Below are 18,114 nucleotides of genomic sequence, written 5' to 3'. Positions count from 1 at the left end.
CCTCATACCTGTACAACTGGTCTGTCTTCTTCAGATTTTATTACTACTTACTAGAACATCATTATTCTGTATTCACTGAGAAATTGGACAATTAAGAATGCTGCCCAAAATGGGAGTACATTTTATACTTTGTATCAACTTTTAATAAGTTATTTCCTTTTTTGAACTTCAGTTAGTGTTTTATGGAATAACAAAATAGATGAATATCTTTCCACAGGGTAAAACACATCAAGCTGTTTAGCTGAAACAAAGGGCCTATTCTTAAACTCTTATGTTCAGAGGTTGCAGCAGAGTGGGATTTTGTACATTTCTTCCAGAGCTTTTAAAAAATTGAAATTGAAAGAAAAATTAGAAGAATATTTTAAATTTTTGCTGAAAGTTTAAATGAATTTAAACTATTTTGAAAATATGTTTTTAATGTGTGTTTTCATTCCTTTTTTTCCTTCTGTTCCTGAAAGTTTGCCTTTAATGGTAAAACAAACCTTGTTGACCAAGTCAGACTTAATTGGCAATATGAAGAAGCCAGAAAGAGGTAAGAAGCTCATTTTTTAAATCTGGTCTTTTGCTTGTTTACTTTCTCCCATGGAGAGAAATGTAACAGTTCAGTATGTGACTATCCACCATTTTATCAGAATGCCGTGTCTGATGTAATGCAAAATAATGGATTCTCATTTATATTTAGCTTCTTAATACATATGACAAAATGTCAAGTGCATTTAAAATGTAAAATTCAAAATATTGGTAACAGCTGTAAACACTTGATTCAAAAAGATTAGAGACTTTTTCAGCTTTCCTTGTCCTTCTGGCTGGTTCAGAACTGCCTCTTTCCCTCCCTACCTTCATTCTTCTTTCCAGTAGACTGAGCAACAGTCCCTCAGACCACCTTAAGTTAAACTATTTTTTCTTTTATATATGTGGCTCAATAGCTTAATGGAAAAAGCCACATATCTTTGTTTAAAAGACATTTTAAGTAGCAGGTTAACAGGTGATAGCAGTAGATATTCTGTTTTATTTTATTACAAAGAATTTAAATGCAGTTATTTATACTGATCTGCATTCTAAATAATCTGTCTTCTGAAATTCTAGATTTGACTATATTTGTGCATTTTTATTTCTTTCCTAGTTTTAACTTTCGAACATGGGCAAAACTGAGTCACATTTTTATGTCATATTTCTCCTTAAATGCTTCGGGCCCTTTTTTTTCAATATTGTCACACTCCCTTAACATTCCTGTCCTCTTTTTAGGGATCTCATCTCTTTTTTTCCTTTGGTAAGCATCATAAAACAAAATTGCTTTAAAATATAGTCATACGTCACTTAACGACAGAGATGCATTCTGCGAAATGTATCATTAGGTGATTTCGTTGTTGTGCGATCACCATAGAGTGTACTTACACAAACCTAGGCGGTATAGCCTACAATACACCTAGGCTATATGGTACTAATCTTTTGGGACACTGTTGTTCATGTGGTCTGTCATTGACTGAAATGTTGTGATGTGCCACATGACTATGTCTTTCTTAAAACTATGAAGCATATGTTTAAAAAGAAGTATTTGATCACAAATGAAATATTATCTTGGAGGGAAAACAGCAAAATACCAGGTAGGGTAAAGAGGTTAGTTTCTGGCTAAATAATTGGGCCTGATCAATGTATGTAACTTATATATGTCTGGAAATGCACTTTCTTGGCTTCTTAGAAAATGTAAAAATAGCAATGAAATCAGATCACATGACTCTCTGCTAACGGCAAGTGTTAATTGATGTGGGTCTTCTGTTGCTAGGTGGTTTTATATCCAGTTCTTCCTTGCTTATTGTTATGTATTAGTGTTGGACTTCAGATTTCCACATGAGACACTGCAAAATTCATTTAACCATGTTGATTATTTACAGTGGTCACGTTCTTTTTCATACATTTCTTCTCTTTAGCTTGCTGGTGTTTGTGAGGAAATGTTGTCTCTTCTGAATAGTCCTCTGGGCATTCTTGCATGTTTCTACTGAAAATGCACAGTGTGGGCCGGAATTTGCTATACTGTACTTAAACTCACAAATTAGATCATTGATACAGTTAGCAAATAATTGTTACATAATTTGCTGTAACATTTACTATAGTAAATGACTTTTTGTTTTCTAGAAGTGGTGTTGGTATGGCGGGTAATATTTAAGGTTACAGTGAGTAACCTTTTAAATGTTTAGGTAAGTATTTAGGAATATTATTCATGAGAGAACATCGCACTTCACCCGTATCTTTTTTCTTAAGGTATATTTTATTTTTTGAGCAGTTTGAGCTTCACAGCAAAACTGAGTGGAAAGTACAGAGAGTTCCCATATACGGTCATACGTCCCTTAACGACAAGAATATGTTCTGAGAAGTGTGTCATTAGGTGATTTTGTCGTTGTGCAAACATCACAGAGTGTACTTATGCAAACCTAGATGATATAACCCACTATACATCTGGGCTATATGATACTAATCTTATGAGATCACTGTGATACATGTGGTTTGTCATTGACCAAAATGTTGTTATGCAGCTCATGACTACTACCTATCTGCCTACACACAGCCTACCCTACTCTAAACATCTCCTGCCACAGTGCTACATTTGTTACAATTGGTGAACCTACACTGACACATGTAATCACCCAAAGTCCCAAGTTTCTTTATGTTAGGGTTCACTTTTGGTATTGTACCTTCTATGGGTTTGGGCAAATGTATAATGACATGTATCTAATATTATGATATCATACATAGTAGTTTCACTACCCTAAAGATCGTACGTGTTTTGTCTGTTAATTCCTTCCTTACCGCTAACTATGGCAAACACTGAGCCTTTTACTGTCTCCCTAGTTTTGCCTTTTCCAGAATGTCATATAGTTGGAATCATGTAGTATATAGTCTTTTCAGATTGGCTTCTTTCACTTTATAATACGCACATAAAATTCCTCCATGTATTTCATGGCTTAATAGCTCATTTCTTTTTAGTGCTGAATAATATTCCATCGTCTGAGTGTACCACAGTTTGTCCATTCACCTAATGAAGAACAACTTGGTTCCTTCCAAATTTTGTCAGTTATGAATAAAGCTGCTATAAACATCCATGTATGGTGTAGTCGTTAAGATTTGGTGCTCTCAACGTCATGGCCGGGGTTGGTTTCCTAGTCAGGGAACCTCATCACCTGTCTGTGGGTTGTCATACTGTGGCAGCTGTGTGTTGCTGTGATGCTGAAAGCTATGTTACCAATATTTCAAATACCAGCAGATCACCCATGGTGGACAAGTTTCAGTGAAGCTTCCAAATTAAGACAGACTAGGAAGAAGGACCTGGCCACCCATTTCCAAAAAAACTGGCCATGAAAACCCCGTGAATAGTAGTGGAGCATATAGTGCCCAAACATGAGAGGATGGCGCAAAAAGACCAGACTCTGGTCTTCCGCTCTGCTATACATAATGTTGCTAGGAGTTGGAATCAACTTGACAGCACTAACAACAGCAAAAAAACATCTGTGTGAAGTTTTTTGTGTGGACATAAGTTTTAACTCTTCTGGGTAAATATCAAGGAGCAGAATTTCTGAATCATATGGTAAGAGTATGTTTAGTTTTCTGAGAAACCGCCAAACTGTTTTCTAAAGAGGCTGTACCATTTTGCATTCCCAACAGCAATTAATGAGAATTCCTATTGCTCCACACCCTTACCAGAATTTGGTGTTGTCATTGTTCTGGATTTCAGCTATTCTGATAGATGCCTAGTGGTATTTCTTTGCTGTCTTAATTTGCATTGCCCTGATGACATATGATGTGGAGCATCTTTTTTATTTGCTTTGCCATTTGTGTATCTTCTTTGGTGAGGTGTCTCTTAAGGTCTTTGGCCAGTTTAATTGAATTGTTTTCTTATTGTTGAGTTTTAATAGTTCTTGGTATGTTTTGGTTAACAGTTCTTTATCAGATGTGTCTTTTGCAAATATTTTCTCCTAGTTTGTGTCTTGTCTTCTCATTCTCTTAATGGTGTCTTTCACAGAGCAGAAGTTTTTAATTTTAATGAAGTTGAACTTATCCGTTATTTATTTCATGGGTCATACCTTTGGTGTTGTATCTAAAAATCAACCCATACCCAAGGTCATCTAGATTTTCTCCTATGTTATCTTATGCTGTCTCCTATGTTAATTTATAGTTTGCCTTTTACATTTAGGTCTGTGATCCATTTTGAATTAATTTTGTGAAGGCTGTAAGTTCTGTGTCTAGGTTCATTTTTTTTTGCTTGCGGATACTCATTTTTTCCAGCATTGTTTGTTGAAAAGAATGTCTTTTCTCCCTTGTATTTCCTTTGCTCGTAGATCAGTTGACTATATTTATATGGGTCTGTTTCTGTGCTATTTTTTTCTGTTTCATTGATCTCTTTTTGTCTGTTCTTTCAGCCAATACCACTCTGTCCTGATCACTGTAACTTTACAGTAAGTCTTAAGTCTGGTAGTGTTAGGCCTCCAACTTTGTTCTTCTTCAATACTGTGTTGGCTATTCTGAGTGTTTTGCCTGTCCGTATGAACTTTAGAATGAGTTTGTTGGGATTCTGACAAACTAAGTTGCTGGGATTTTGATTGGGATTGTTTTGAATCTATAGATCAAATTTGGAAGAACTGACATCTTGACAACACTGAGTATTCTTATACAAGAACATGGAATATCTCTCCATTTATTTAGTTATTCTTTGTTTCTGTTTATCGGAGTTTTGTGGCTTTTTTTAAAATATAGAACTTATACACATTTTATTAGATTTATCCCCCTGGGCTTCATTTTTGGGTGCTAATATAAATGGTATTTTGTTTTTAATTTAAATTCCCTTTGTTTGCAGCTTGTATTTAGGAAAGTAATTTACTTTTGTATATTAACTGTGTATCCTGCAACCTTGCTGTAATTGCTTTTTAGTTCCAAGAGATTTTTTTTTTTGTCAGTTATTTTGGATTTTCTACATAGATGATCATGTGATCTGTGAACAATGACTGTTGCTTGTCTTCCTTTCCAAACTGGACACCTTTTATTGCTTTTCTTATCTTATTACATTAGCTAGGACTTCAACTAAGATGTTGAAAAGGACATGAGAGAGGACATCTTAAGTGCCTTGAGCTTGATCTTGGTGGGAAAGCTTTGTTTCTCATCATTAACAAGGTTGTTAGCTGTAGGTGTTTTTGTAGATATTCTTTGTCAAATTGAGGAAGTTTCCTTTTTTTTTTTTTATTTTTTAATTTTATTTATTTATTTATTTTTTTGTGAGGAGATCAGCCCTGTGCTAACATCCGCCAATCCTCCTCTTTTTTTGCTGAGGAAGACGGCCCTGGGCTAACACCCGTGCCCATCTTCCTCCACTTTATATGGGACGCCGCCACAGCATGGCTTGCCAGCAGTGCATCGGTGCACGCCCGGGATCCGAACCAGTGAACCCCGGGCCGCCGCAGCGGAGCGCGCGCACTTAACCGCTTGCGCCACTGGGCCGGCCCTGAGGAAGTTTCCTTTTATTCCTAGTTTAGTGAAAGTTTGTATGCTAAATCACTGTTGGATTTTGTCAAATATTTTTTCTGCATCTATTGACTTGGTTAAATGATCTTTCTTTTTTGGTCTGTTGATGTGATGAGTTATGCTAATTGATTTTCAAATGTTGAACCGGACTTGCATACCTGGGATAAATCCCAGTTGGTTGTTGTTATATAATTCTTTTTATACATTGTTGGATTCAGTTTACTAATACTTCATTGAGGATTTTTGCCTCTATATCCTGAAGATGATTTTTTAAGTCTGTGGATTTTTCTATGTCTTTCTCTTACAGAGTCTCAAATATCCAGCAAAAGCTGGCAAAGCTTGATACTGAGTCCTGGCCAGGCACAGCTGAGGCTGACAGAGACCGGCTGCAGCTCATCAAGGAGAAGGAAGCCCTGCTTCAGGAGCTGCAGCTCATTGTTCAGCAGAGACGGCCGGCAGAGGATGTGGCCCGCCTGGAGGAGGAGCTGGGGCGCTTGGAGGAGGAGATCCAGCGAGCGGGGGCCACATCTGTACAGGGTGCCACAGAAAGGTAGGCTGGCTTCCAGAGTGTCAGGAGTGGGCAAGACTCAGTTTCCAGTGAAGAAGGAACTTGAAAAGCTAACTTGGGGAACTTGCATGTTGCTTGAGAACATGGGTCTGTGTCATGACATTAGAGGCAGTGTCAGCCTTGGCAGGAAGTGGTGGTATTTGGAGAGTCCAGCTCATAGGCACGTATGGAGGGAATTTTAGTTCCCCTGAGATGATAGCATCCCTGTCACCTCACTCAGAATATACACATAGTTGATTCTAAATCTGAAAAGGAACTACGGAATTGAAGTTTTCATCTGTGCTCTTCTGCTTCTGTATGTTTAGTCCAACCCTCCGTTCTATACTTGTTGTGGTCTCCTGTATGTTCTGGGTGGGAGGGCCTGGAGTTCTGGTTGGTTTTCTCTTTAAGAGGAGTAGATTTGGTCGCTTGAATTACACTTGCCTCTCAGGACACCCACACAACCTTGACTGTCTCTGCCCCTCACCATGTAGAAATCTCAGCATGCCTGAGTGCTGTGGTCCCAGGGTATAAGTTTATGGAACCTCACACAGCTGGTGTTTCCCCTGATGCCTGAGTTCAGGGATTGGGTGACCCAAGCTCATACAGCTGATGGGATCTCTTATGGGACAAGCACAGGTGCTGAGTCCTGGGAGCTGGGACCATGTTGCAAAGAAGGAATAATAAACTTGACTTCTGAGTATGAAGTATGTTCGTCCTGGGTCAGAAATAGTAATAACTGACTTTGGCATTGCCCTATCTTCTCCTATACTCTCTCTAATATCCTAAAGTCTTCTTATGGCTATGCCTGCAGCCTCCTGGGCTTCCTAATGGCCTCTCCATTGGTCTTCTCTGTGTAGACTTTCCTCGACGGTAGAAAAGTACCTTTCAGTCTGACTCAATTTCCACTCTCTCAGAGCTCCTTATTTTAGTGAGGTACCAGGGCTAAGCCTTCCAGAAACAGGACATGATTGCTTGTGGATCCTTTGCTTATAGTAGGGAAATTTGACATTTTTATTTCAAATGGGCTTTTATTTATAGTTGTAGCATGCATGTTAATGCTAGGTGTTACTTCTTGAGAAGTAAAAGGAGAAAAATCTTTAAAGCATGGAGTTCCAAAGTGGAACTGAATTGGCCCAAGAGTGTCTCCTGAATTTGCCACTGAATGCCCTTGGGCAAGGAGGGGCATGCACACGTGCTGATAAGCACCTTCACGCTCAGCACTTTTCTCCTGTAGACATTTTCTGTCTGCGACCTCTGCTGCATGGCAAAGCGATGGGGCCAAATACCCTGCGAGGGTTCCTGCAGCTGTGATGTTCTCAGTCTGTTGATGCAGACCCATTTCTCCATCCTGGCTCCTTTCATTTGAGTCATGCTTGAAAATCAGAAGCAGAGGGCCTATGGTAGGAGGCTTTCTCTGGAAGCAAGCCGTGGGGTGTTAGACCTGGTGTGGAGCAGGGCACAAAGAGACCAAAGTTGGTGTCTTAGAACTGAGCTATGCCCGCTGTTGGGCCAGACCCCCTATTTGCCTGTCTGGGCTTCAGTGTGATCATTGTCAGAGGGAAAGGTTGACCCAGAAATGCAAATCCTTGTCAGGCCCTCTACAACTGGCTGATGACCCTCCACAGGCACCTCAGCTGCTGGGAATCAGCACATCTCCCAGAGATGTTGGAGCAGGCATGAGGCAAAGAACTAATACCCTTTGGTCTTTCAGATTTCTTCTGTTCAGACTTAATGATATCCCTTTTTACTTATGATACTAATGTTAGGGTGTGGCAGACATTTATTTGAGATGCTTATATTCAGTAGAGAACCCCAGGGTTCTATTGCAAGACTCCATCCTGAGAAATTCTCTTTCCAAAGCCAACTACTTTAATCTAAGACTGATTGTGAAAATGAAACAGAGCTATCAAAAAGCAGACATTTGTGAATCCAGCCTTGGTGGCCTAGTGGTTAAATTCGGTGTGTTCCACTTTGTTGTCACAGGTTTGGTTCCCAGGCACGGTTCCCAGGCACGGACCTACACTAGTCTTCTGTTAGCGGCCGTGCTGTGGTGGCGGGTCACATATGAAAAGAGGAAGAATGGCAGCAGACGTTAGCTCAGGGCACATCTTCCTCGACACGCGCACAGACACACACACACACACACACACACACAAGCAGAAATTTATTAATGTTTGAGTCACATTTTTCTTTGTCACAATTTAAAGACATCTTTAAAATAAACTACTATTTAAAATAAATGAGGGGGCTGGCCCAGTGACATAGCAGTTAAGTTTGCATGCTCCACTTCGGCAGCCTGGGGTTCACCGATTTGGGTCCTGAGCGTGGACCTACACACCACTCATCAAGCCATGCTGAGGTGGTGTCCCACATGGAGCAACTAGAAGGATGATGACATACAACTATGTACGTGGGCTTTGGGGAGAAAAAAGGAGACAAGGAGAAAGATTGGCAACAGATGTTAGCTCAGGGCCAATCTTCCTCCAAAAAAAAAAATACATACCTTTAAAAAAATAAATGAAATAAAGACAGTAAAATAGACTTCATATTTTCTTAATCTGTTGTTTTTTTAAATATTCCTCTTCATAGCAGTGGTTTTTAATATTCTTTGAAATCCTTCTCCTTTAAAGTGGGGACACGTGGCTCTCTACTTCTAGGATTGGGCCCTGGCCAGTTTGCTGCCAATAAACTCTTATCTCTTTTGCTTTCTGGTTGAAAAGATCAGTACAGAAGTTTGGCAAATATTTAATATTTCTGTTTTCGTAGAACAATAAACAAGAAGTTATAGAAGCTTACATTACGGATAGTTTTTACATCTGTCAGTAATTGATGGACTGGCTTAATGTGAAAGTTTCCATCTGTGTTTTGTAAGAAATTTACATTTTTAGCCTCTAGAGCTTTCAGATTACCCAGTATAAATTTACATTTCTCTTTCTTTCCACTATATTCAGTAGAGTGACAGGTGTCACACATAAGATACAATGGGTAATTTGTTCTAAAAATTTTCTGAGTGTAAAACAGTCTGAAAATAAGTCGACAATCTAAAATTATTGTGCTGTATAAGTAAAAGGAGAGAGATGGAGTAAATGGATAGATTTGGTAATTAGAGTTGGAAATGCTACCCTGATCTCTTAAGAGTGGAGCTAATTTTCAATAAGAACTCAATTTAGAATCTGTTAACTTGGAAGTTGAGCTAATAGAATTCAGATTGAATTACTATTTATACAAAAGTGTTATGAAAAAAAATTAAGAGCTTTATATGGGGTTTAGGTAAATTTCTTATTAACACATCACTTTTTGAAGCTGTTAGTTGTATGATGTAATCTATGAATTAATAGTGTCCCTTCGTTGTGAAAGTGCAGTCCGGAGAGTGTTTTCAAAATTTAGTTCAGAAGTCCACTGGGAGGCATATTTTGAACTCCCTTTTTTCACTCTTCACTCTCCACATTTTCTGAAAAAAGAAAATGAACATAAGATTTTTGAGATATCTCCTTGATAAGCCCTATGTAGGAATTTAAGTGTAACATAAAATCTGGAAAGTGTTTGGTTATTAAAGGAAACCCTTAATTTTTGCCACATAAATGACAACAAAATTGTACGGAACAAGGCAGCACAGTGATTGGTAATGTGCATTCTTGGGTTCAAGCAGATATAACCAGATTGATCAAGCTTTGAACTTGCATGGCAAGTTACTTTTACTCTTTGAGTGTCTGTAAAATGGAGAAGAAAGTCAAAGGAATGGTAATAAAGTGTAGAGTGACTGACATTACTATAAACAATGATAGTGTGCTTTTTAAAGAATTTTTATTTTTTCTAATTGAGGTATTGACAAATATCATATTAGTTGCAGATGTACAACATAATGATTTGATTTTTGTATCATTTCAAAATGATCACCACAATAAGTCTACTTAACATCTGTCTGCATATGTAGTTTATAAAATTTTTTTCTTGTGTTGAGAAATTTTAAGATCTATTCTCTTAGCAGTCTTCAAACATGCCATACACTATTGTTATCTGTAGTCACCATGCTGTACTTTATTTCCCTGTGACTTCTTTATTTCATAAGTGGAAGTCTATACCTTGTCACTCCTTTCACCCGTTCCCCCCACCACAATTCTCCACTTCTGATAGCCACCAGTCTGTATCTGTGAGCTTGTGTTTTTTGTTTTTATCTTCCACATGTAAGTAAAATCATACGGTATTTGTCTTTCTCTGTCTGACCGACTTTACTTAGCATAATGTCCTCAAGGCCCATCCAGGTTGCTGCAAATGGCAAGATTTCATTCTTTTTTATGGCTGGAAAATGTACCATTGTGTGTGTGTGTGTGTGTGTGTGTGTGTATCTCACATTTTCTTTCTTCATTTGTCTGTTGATGGACGCTTAGATTGTTTCCATATCTTGGCTATTGTAAATTATGCTGCAGTGGACATGGGTGCATATATCTTTTCAAGTTACTGTTTTTGTTTCCTTTGGATAAATATCCAAAAGTGGAATAGCTGGATCGTATAGTAGTTCTATTTTTAATTTTTGAGGAACCTCCATACTGTGTTCTATAGTGGCTGTACCAATTAATATTCCTACCAACAATGCACAAATGTTCCCTTTTCTTCACATCCTTGCAAACGCTTGCTATTTCTTGTGTTTTTGATGATAGCCATTCTAACAGGTATGAGGTGATATCTCATTGTGGTATTGATTTGCATTCCCCTAATGATTAGTGAGGTTGAACATCTTTTCATGTAGCTATTGGCCTTCTGTGTATCTTCTTTGGAAAAATGTCTCTTCGGATCCTCTGCCCATTTGTTAATCAATTTTTTTTGCTATTCTGTTGTATAAGTTCTTTATATATTTTGGATATTAACCCCTAATCAGATATATGATTTTTAAATATTTTCTCTCATTTGGTAAGTTGACTTCTCATTTTGTTGATGATTTCCTTTGCTGTGCATAAGGTTTGGTGCAGTCATGGTTATTTATTCTTGCTTTCGTTGCCTTTGCTTTTGGGTCAAATCCAAAATATCATCACCAAGACCAGTGTCAAGAAGCTGACTGTCTATGTTTTCTTCTAGAAGTTTTATAGTTCAACTTGCATTTTATAGTTTGTCTTGCATTTGACTCTTTTTAATCCACTTTGAGTTAATTTTTGTGTATGGTGTAAGGTAGTGGTTGAATTGCATTCTTTTACATGTGGCTATCCAGTTTTTCCAGCACTATTTATTGAAGAAATTGTCTTTCCCCATTGCATATTCTTGGACTTTGTCATAAATTAATTGACCATATATGTGTAGGTTTACTTTTTGGCTCTCTATTCTGTTCCATTGATCTACAATCCTGTTTTTACGCCAATACCATACTGTTTTGATTACTGTAGCTTTGTAGGTAATTTGAAATCAAGGAGCATGATGCCTCCAACTTTGTTCTTCTTTCTCAAGATAGCTTTGGCTATTCAGAGTCTTTTGTGGTTCCATACAAATTTTAGGATGGTTTATTCTGTTACGTGAAAATGCCATTAGAATTGTGATAGTGATTGCATTGAATCTGTAGATTGCTTTGGGTAGTATGGACATTTTAAAAATATTAGTTCCTCCAATCCATGAACACAGAATATCTTTCCACTTTTTTGTGTCTTCTTCAATTTCTCTCACCAATGTCTTAGTTTTCACTGTACAAGTCTTTTACCTCCTAGGTTAAATTTATGCCTAGGTAGTTTATTCTTTTTAATCCAATTGTAAATGAGATTTTCTTAATTTCTCTTTCTGATAGTTCATTATTAGTATATAGAAATGCAACAGGTTTTTATGTTTTGATTTCATATCTATAACCTTACCAAATTCATCTATTCTAATAATTTTTTGGTGGAGTCTTTAAGGTTTTCTGTATATAATATCATTCATCTGCAAATAGTGACAGGTTTACTTTTTCTTTTTTAATTTGGATGACTTATATTTCTTTTTCTTGCCTAGTTGCTCTGGCTAGGACTTTCAGTACTATGTTGAATAAAGTGGCAACAGTGAGCATCCTTGTCTTGTTGCTGATCTCAGAGGAAAATCTTTCAGCTTTTCACTGTTGAGCATGATGTTAGTTGTGGGCTTGTCATATATGGCCTTCATTATGTTGAGATATTCCTCTATACCAACTTTGTTGAGAGTTTTTATCCAAAATGGTTGTTGAATATTGTCAAATGCTTTTGCATCTATTGAGATGATCATATGATTTTTATCCTTCATTTTGTTAATGTGGTGTATCACTTTGATTGATTTGCAAATGTTGTGTCATCGTTACATCCCTGAAATAAATTTCACTTCATCATGGTGTAGATCCTTTTAATGTATTGTTGAGTTTAGTTTGCTAATATTTTGTTGAGGACTTTTACATCTATGTTCATCAGGAATATTGGCATGTAAATTTCTTTTTTGGTGCTGTCCTTGTCTGTTTTTGGTTTCAAAGTAATGCTGGCCTTGTAAAATGAGTTAGGAAGTTTTTCCTACTCTTCTATTTCTTGGAGGAGTTTGAAAAGGATGTCTGTTGATTCTTTGTATGTTTGGTAGAATTCACTAGTAAAGCCATCCAGTCCTGGACTATTGTTTGTTGGGAGGTTTTAGATTACTAATTTAGTCTCCTTCTTAGTAATCAGTTTGCTCAAACATTTTATTTCTTCATGATTCAGTCTTGGCAAGTTGTATTTTTACAGAAATGTATCCATTTCTTCTACATTGTCCAATTTATTGGCTCATAAAAATCAATTATAACTCTTTGTATTTTGGTGGTGTCAGTTGTAAAGTCACCTCTGTTATTTTGATTTTATTTATTTGAGTCCTCTCTTTTTTCCTGGGTGATTCTTGCTAAATATTTGTCAATTTTGTTTATCTTTTCAAAGAACCAGCTCTTGGTTTCATTGTTCTTTTATGTTGTCTTTTTAGTTTCTATTTTATTTATTTCTTATCTTTGTTATTTCCTTCCTTCTAGTAACTTGGGGATTTATTTTTTCTTCTTTTTATAGATCCTTTAGGTATAAAGTTAGACTGTTTATATGAGATTTTTCTTGTTTCGTGAGGTAGGCATTTATCACTATAAAATTTGCTCTTAGAACTGCTTTTGCTTTATCTCATAAGGTGTGGTATGTTGTGTTTTCATTTTGATTTGTCTCAAGGTACTTTTTTGATTTCTTTGTTAAACCATTTGTTGTTGAGTAGCATGTTGTTTCGTTTCTACAAATTTGTGATTTTGCCACTTTCTTCTTGTGATTGATTTATAGTTTCATATCATTGTGGTTGGAAAACATACTTGATATGATTTCACTCTTCTTAAATTTGTTAAGACTTGTTTTGTGGCCTAATATATGATCTGTCTTGGAGAATGTTCCAAGTGCATTTGAGAAGAATGTGTATTCTGTTGCTTTTGGGTAGAATGCTTTGTATATATCTGTTAAGTACCTCTTGTCTAATATGTCGTTTAAAGCCAATGTTTCCATTGCTTTTCTTTCTAGATGACTTATCTATTGATGAAAGTGGGGTATTAAAATTCCCTACTATTATTATATTGCTATCTATTTCTCCCTTAGGTCTCTTAATATTTTCATTATATATTTAGGTTCTCCTGTGTTTGGTGCATATATATTTACAAATTTTATGTCCTCTTGTTGGATTGACCCCTTTATCTTGTATAATGCCCTTGTTTGTCTCTTACTACAGTCTTCATTTTAAAGTTTATTTTGTCTGATATAAATATAGCTACTCTAGCTTTCTCTTGGTTTCCATTTGCATAGAACATCTTTTTCCATCCCTTCACTTTCAGTCTGTGTGTGTCTTTACATCTGAAGTGAGTCTCTTTTAGGCAGTGTATAGATGGGTCTTTTTTTTTTTTTTTGAATCCATTCAGATACTCTTTATCTTTTGATTGGAGAATTTAGTCCATTTACATTTAAAGTAATTATTGATAGATATGTGCTTATTACCATTTTGTTCATTGTTTTCTGGCTGATTTATGGTAGTTCCTCTGTTCCATTCTTCTTTTGCTCTCTTTCTTTGTGATTTCCTAACTTTCCTTAGTGGTATGCTTCGATTCCTTTCTCATTACCTTTTTGTATATACTAAAGGTTTTTGTTTTGTGATTACAATGAGGCTTACATATAACAACTTATATTTATAACATTCTATTTTAAATTGATAACAACATAAGTTCGAATGCATTCTAAAGCTCTACATTCTTACTCTTCCCACACATTTTATTTTTTTGATGTCACATTTTACATCTTTTTACCTTGTGTATCTCTTAACTAATTATTGTACAGTTATTTTTATTACTTTTGTCTTTTTACCTTCATACTATCTTTGTAAATGATTAATCCACTACCTTTACTATATTATTACCTTTATGAGTGAGTTTATATTTTTAAATTTTTTTTGGTTACTAATTAGCGCCCTTTCTTTGTAGCTTAAACAAGTCCCTTTACATTTCTTTCAAGGTTGGTTTAGCGGTGATGAACTCCTTTAGCTTTTGGTTTTCTGGAACATCTTGATCTCTCTTTCAATTTTGAATGATAATTTTGCCATGTGGAGTATTCTTGGTTGGAAATTTTTTTCTCTCAGCACTTTGAATATATTGTGCTACTATTCTCTTTTTGCCTACAAAGCTTCTGCTGAAAAATCTGCTGCTAGTGTTGTGGGACTTTTCTTGTATGTAACAAGTTGTTTTTCTCTTGCTTTTTAAAAGATTCTCTCCTCATGTTTAACTCTTGAAAGTTTAATTACAGTGTGTCTTATGTCTCTTTGGGTTCTTCTTATTTGGAACTCTCTGTTCTTCCTGGATCTGGATGTCTGTTCCCCAGATTAGGGAAGTTTTCACCCATTTTTTTATTTAAATAAGTTTTCTGCCCTGTCTCTGTCTTCCTTCTGGGTTTGCTATAATGCTAATGTTACTCTGCTTGATGTTGTTTCTTAAATCCCTTAAGCTATGTTCACTTTTTTTCCTTTTTGCTGCTCTGATTGGGTGAGTTCCTTTGCCTCTCTTCAAGGTGACTCCTCATGTCTTCTGCTTCATCTAGTCTGCTGTTAAACCCCTCTATTTTAGTTCGGTTTGTATTCTCCAGCTCTGTGACTTCTGTTTGGAATCTTTTTATACTTTCTGTCTCTTTTTTTTAAGTTCTCACAGTGTTTATCCATTCTGCTGCGTTCAGTGGGCATCTTTATGACCATTACTTTGAATTCTTTATCAGGTAAATTACCTATTTACATTTCACTAAGGATTTTTTCTGATATTTTATCTTGGTCTTTTGTTTGGAACATATTCCTTTGTTTCTTCATTTTGTGTGAGTCCTTATGTTGGATGAAACAGCTACCTCTTCTATTCTTGAAGGAGTGGCCTTGTGTAGGAGATGAACCTTGTTCAACCCTGCCCTAGCTCTTGGTTGTCTCTTGAACTTTGGTGGTTGTCCAAGCAGCCTGTTTTATTTTTAATTTTTCTCAGTTGTTGTGAGAGTGTCAAGGTCAGTCAGTGTCCTAAAAGTGAGGATCTTAGTGAGCACCTAGATTCAGGCTGATTGGAAGGCAGACCCTCAGGCAGCAGCTTTTAAAGTATGCAAATATACACAGTCCTGTGGGATGACAAGCATAAGCCCCCCTGGCCACCAAACCAGATGATCTGGCCTTGCCCCCAGGGCCGTGGCTATTAAAATCAGGGCTCCAGAGGATTTAATAAGCTCCTTTCTGGGAGATACCTGTGAGCTGTAGTGAGGCAGAGGGAGATTGCAAAGACTGCGTCCCCCAGCCTCTGTCCCTGGAGGGCCCCTCAGTAGGCTCTAGATGTGTGTCAAACCTGAAGCATCTGCCTAAGCCCAAGTCTCCAAGACAAGCAAATAGGCCTCTTTCATAGAAAGACTGGGGGAATGTTTTGGTAGACTGTGCAGTGCCCTGAGGGTGGCAGCTGCCGAGAAATGTCCTTCTGATTGTTATAGTTCTGTGGGACCCAAAAATGCAAGCCCATCTGGCCTCCAGGGCCAGGCAATTGAGGGGCAATCCTGGGCTGCCACAAAAAGTGGGTCACCAGCCATAAAAACCATGACACCAGACGTGTGTACAAGCTCCCATCTGTGAGATACTGGTGCTCTAGAGTGCGGCAGAGCTAGACCGTAAAGATGTCACTCCCCAGCTGGAATGATATGGGGGAGTGGAAAGATGGCATCCACTGAAAAAGGATAAAAGAAAAAGGAAAGGAAAGAAAGAAAGAAGAAAAATAAAAAGAAAGATACAGAGAAAGGAAAGGGGGAAAAAAACGATAGTGCCTGCTGGCTTTAGCAAGGCAGAGGGAGAGTACAGGAAGTCATCCCTCTGGCTTTAGCAAGGGAGATCATGGAAAATGGTGCCCACCAGCTGGAGCATAAAAATGTAACCAATGGAAAAGGAAAAAAAAGGAAGGCATCCCCAGCTTTTGGAAAGCAGAGGGAGAGCAGGAAGATGGCACCCACCACCCTTTGTGCCCAGACAGTATTCCAGGAGGCCCCTGCCCCTCAGACCAGTGCTTTAAAATTAGCAAATTAATCTCTTTCATGTCAAGTCTAAGTGCTTTTCAAAGGGCTACTTCCGTGCTGGACCCTGGGGTGGGTGAGGCTGAGCTGGTCCTATAAGAGCCCTTCCTCAGTTCACCACAGCCCTGAGGGGCTCCTGGGCATGATCCTGTTGGTCTTCAAGAGTAGACGTTTTGGGGGCTCATCTCTCATGCAGGTCTTAAAACGTGGGTTGCCCAATATGGGGTATGAACCCTTTACTCCTCAGGGAGAAGCTGCGCGTTTTGAGTTCCCTCCCCATTGTGGGCCACTGTGCTAAGGGCAAGGTGTATGATGAGATTGTGTCTCAACCTCGTAGTCATACCTGCTTTTTATGTGATTTCCCTCTCCTTTGCCTGATGTGAAGAGGTCACATTACCATTTTTCGGTTGTTTTCAGAGGAAGTTTTTCCATATGTAGCTGTAGATTTGATGTGTCCATGGGAGAAGGTGAGTTCAGGATCTTCCTACATTGCCATATTGAACCAGACAATTGTATTGTGCTTTTTTATGAGATAATATGTCTCTTATGGTATGACATAAAAGAAGTCTACTCAGTGTAACTTCAGAATTGCTTTTTAAAAGCTATTTTATTTTATACAAGTATAAATTACTAAAATATTTCTTCTAAATATTAAAATGTTTAGGTAAAGGGATTCTTTGACAGCCTACTCTTGGGAGAATTTACTATAGATTTTCAAGGTTTTTGGTTCCATAACATTTTTACACTATTAAATTTACAATTTAAATTCACACTATTAAAATTACTAAGGATCCTGAAGAACTTTTGTTTATGTAGATTTTATCTGATAATGTTTACTGTATGAGCCAGCCCGGTGGTCTAGTGGTTAAGATTTTGTGCTCCCACTGCTGTGGCCTGGGTTCCTTTCCTGGTCAGGGAATCACACCACCCATCTGTCATTTGTCATACTATGGCGGCTGCATGTTGCTGTGATACTGAAAGCTATGTCACTAGGATTTTAAATACCAGCAGAGAGACTAAGACAGACTGGGAAGAAGGACCTGGCCATCCACTTTTGAAAAAATTGGTCATGAAACCCCATAAATAGCAGTGAAGCTTTGTCTGATATAGTGCTGTAAGGTAGGAGGATGCTGAAAAAAGACTAAGCCAGGGTTCTACTCTGGTGTACACAGGGTCATTACGAGCTGGAATTGACTGGACAGCACTAACAACAAATTTGCTGTAGTATGAGAAATTATAACTGAGAAAATTTTAAAATGTTTACCCCTTTTTTAAAGGATAATAATAACCCATTATTTGTTAACATAAGTAACTTCTTTTAATGAAACATAAATTTGAAAAAAAAAGTGTACTAAGAAGAATGGTATGGTTTTGTATTTTTATGTTTAATGCCTGACTTACTGGAAGATAGCTGCTTGAGCAGCTGTTGTGATGTGTCATTTTGATTAAGTATATTAGGAAAATCTGGCTGCATATAGTTATGTCGTTGAGAAAGGGAGCCCTACTAGACCCCTGAAAAGATCTCTAGGG

The 18,114-nt window shown here is 37.4% G+C and overlaps 1 protein-coding gene across 1 annotated transcript in view; it reads left to right on the top strand.

Moving 5' to 3' along the window:
• Window positions 1–18,114, top strand: part of LOC147911647 (protein WWC3-like) — a 152,616-nt gene that overhangs the window by 89,856 nt on the left and 44,646 nt on the right. Inside the window, exons 8-9 of the mRNA XM_087427891.1 lie at window positions 459–532; window positions 5,816–6,058. Of these exons, the coding sequence (XP_087284017.1) occupies window positions 459–532; window positions 5,816–6,058 (317 nt within the window). The remainder of the gene's footprint in view (window positions 1–458; window positions 533–5,815; window positions 6,059–18,114) is intronic.

The sequence above is a fragment of the Ceratotherium simum genome, chromosome Y (assembly GCF_057802395.1).
Source record: "Ceratotherium simum simum isolate JZ-2026a chromosome Y, ASM5780239v1, whole genome shotgun sequence".
Lineage (NCBI taxonomy): Eukaryota > Metazoa > Chordata > Mammalia > Perissodactyla > Rhinocerotidae > Ceratotherium > Ceratotherium simum.
Note: the sequence above shows the minus strand (reverse complement) of the source record. Positions and strands in the feature narration are given on the sequence as shown.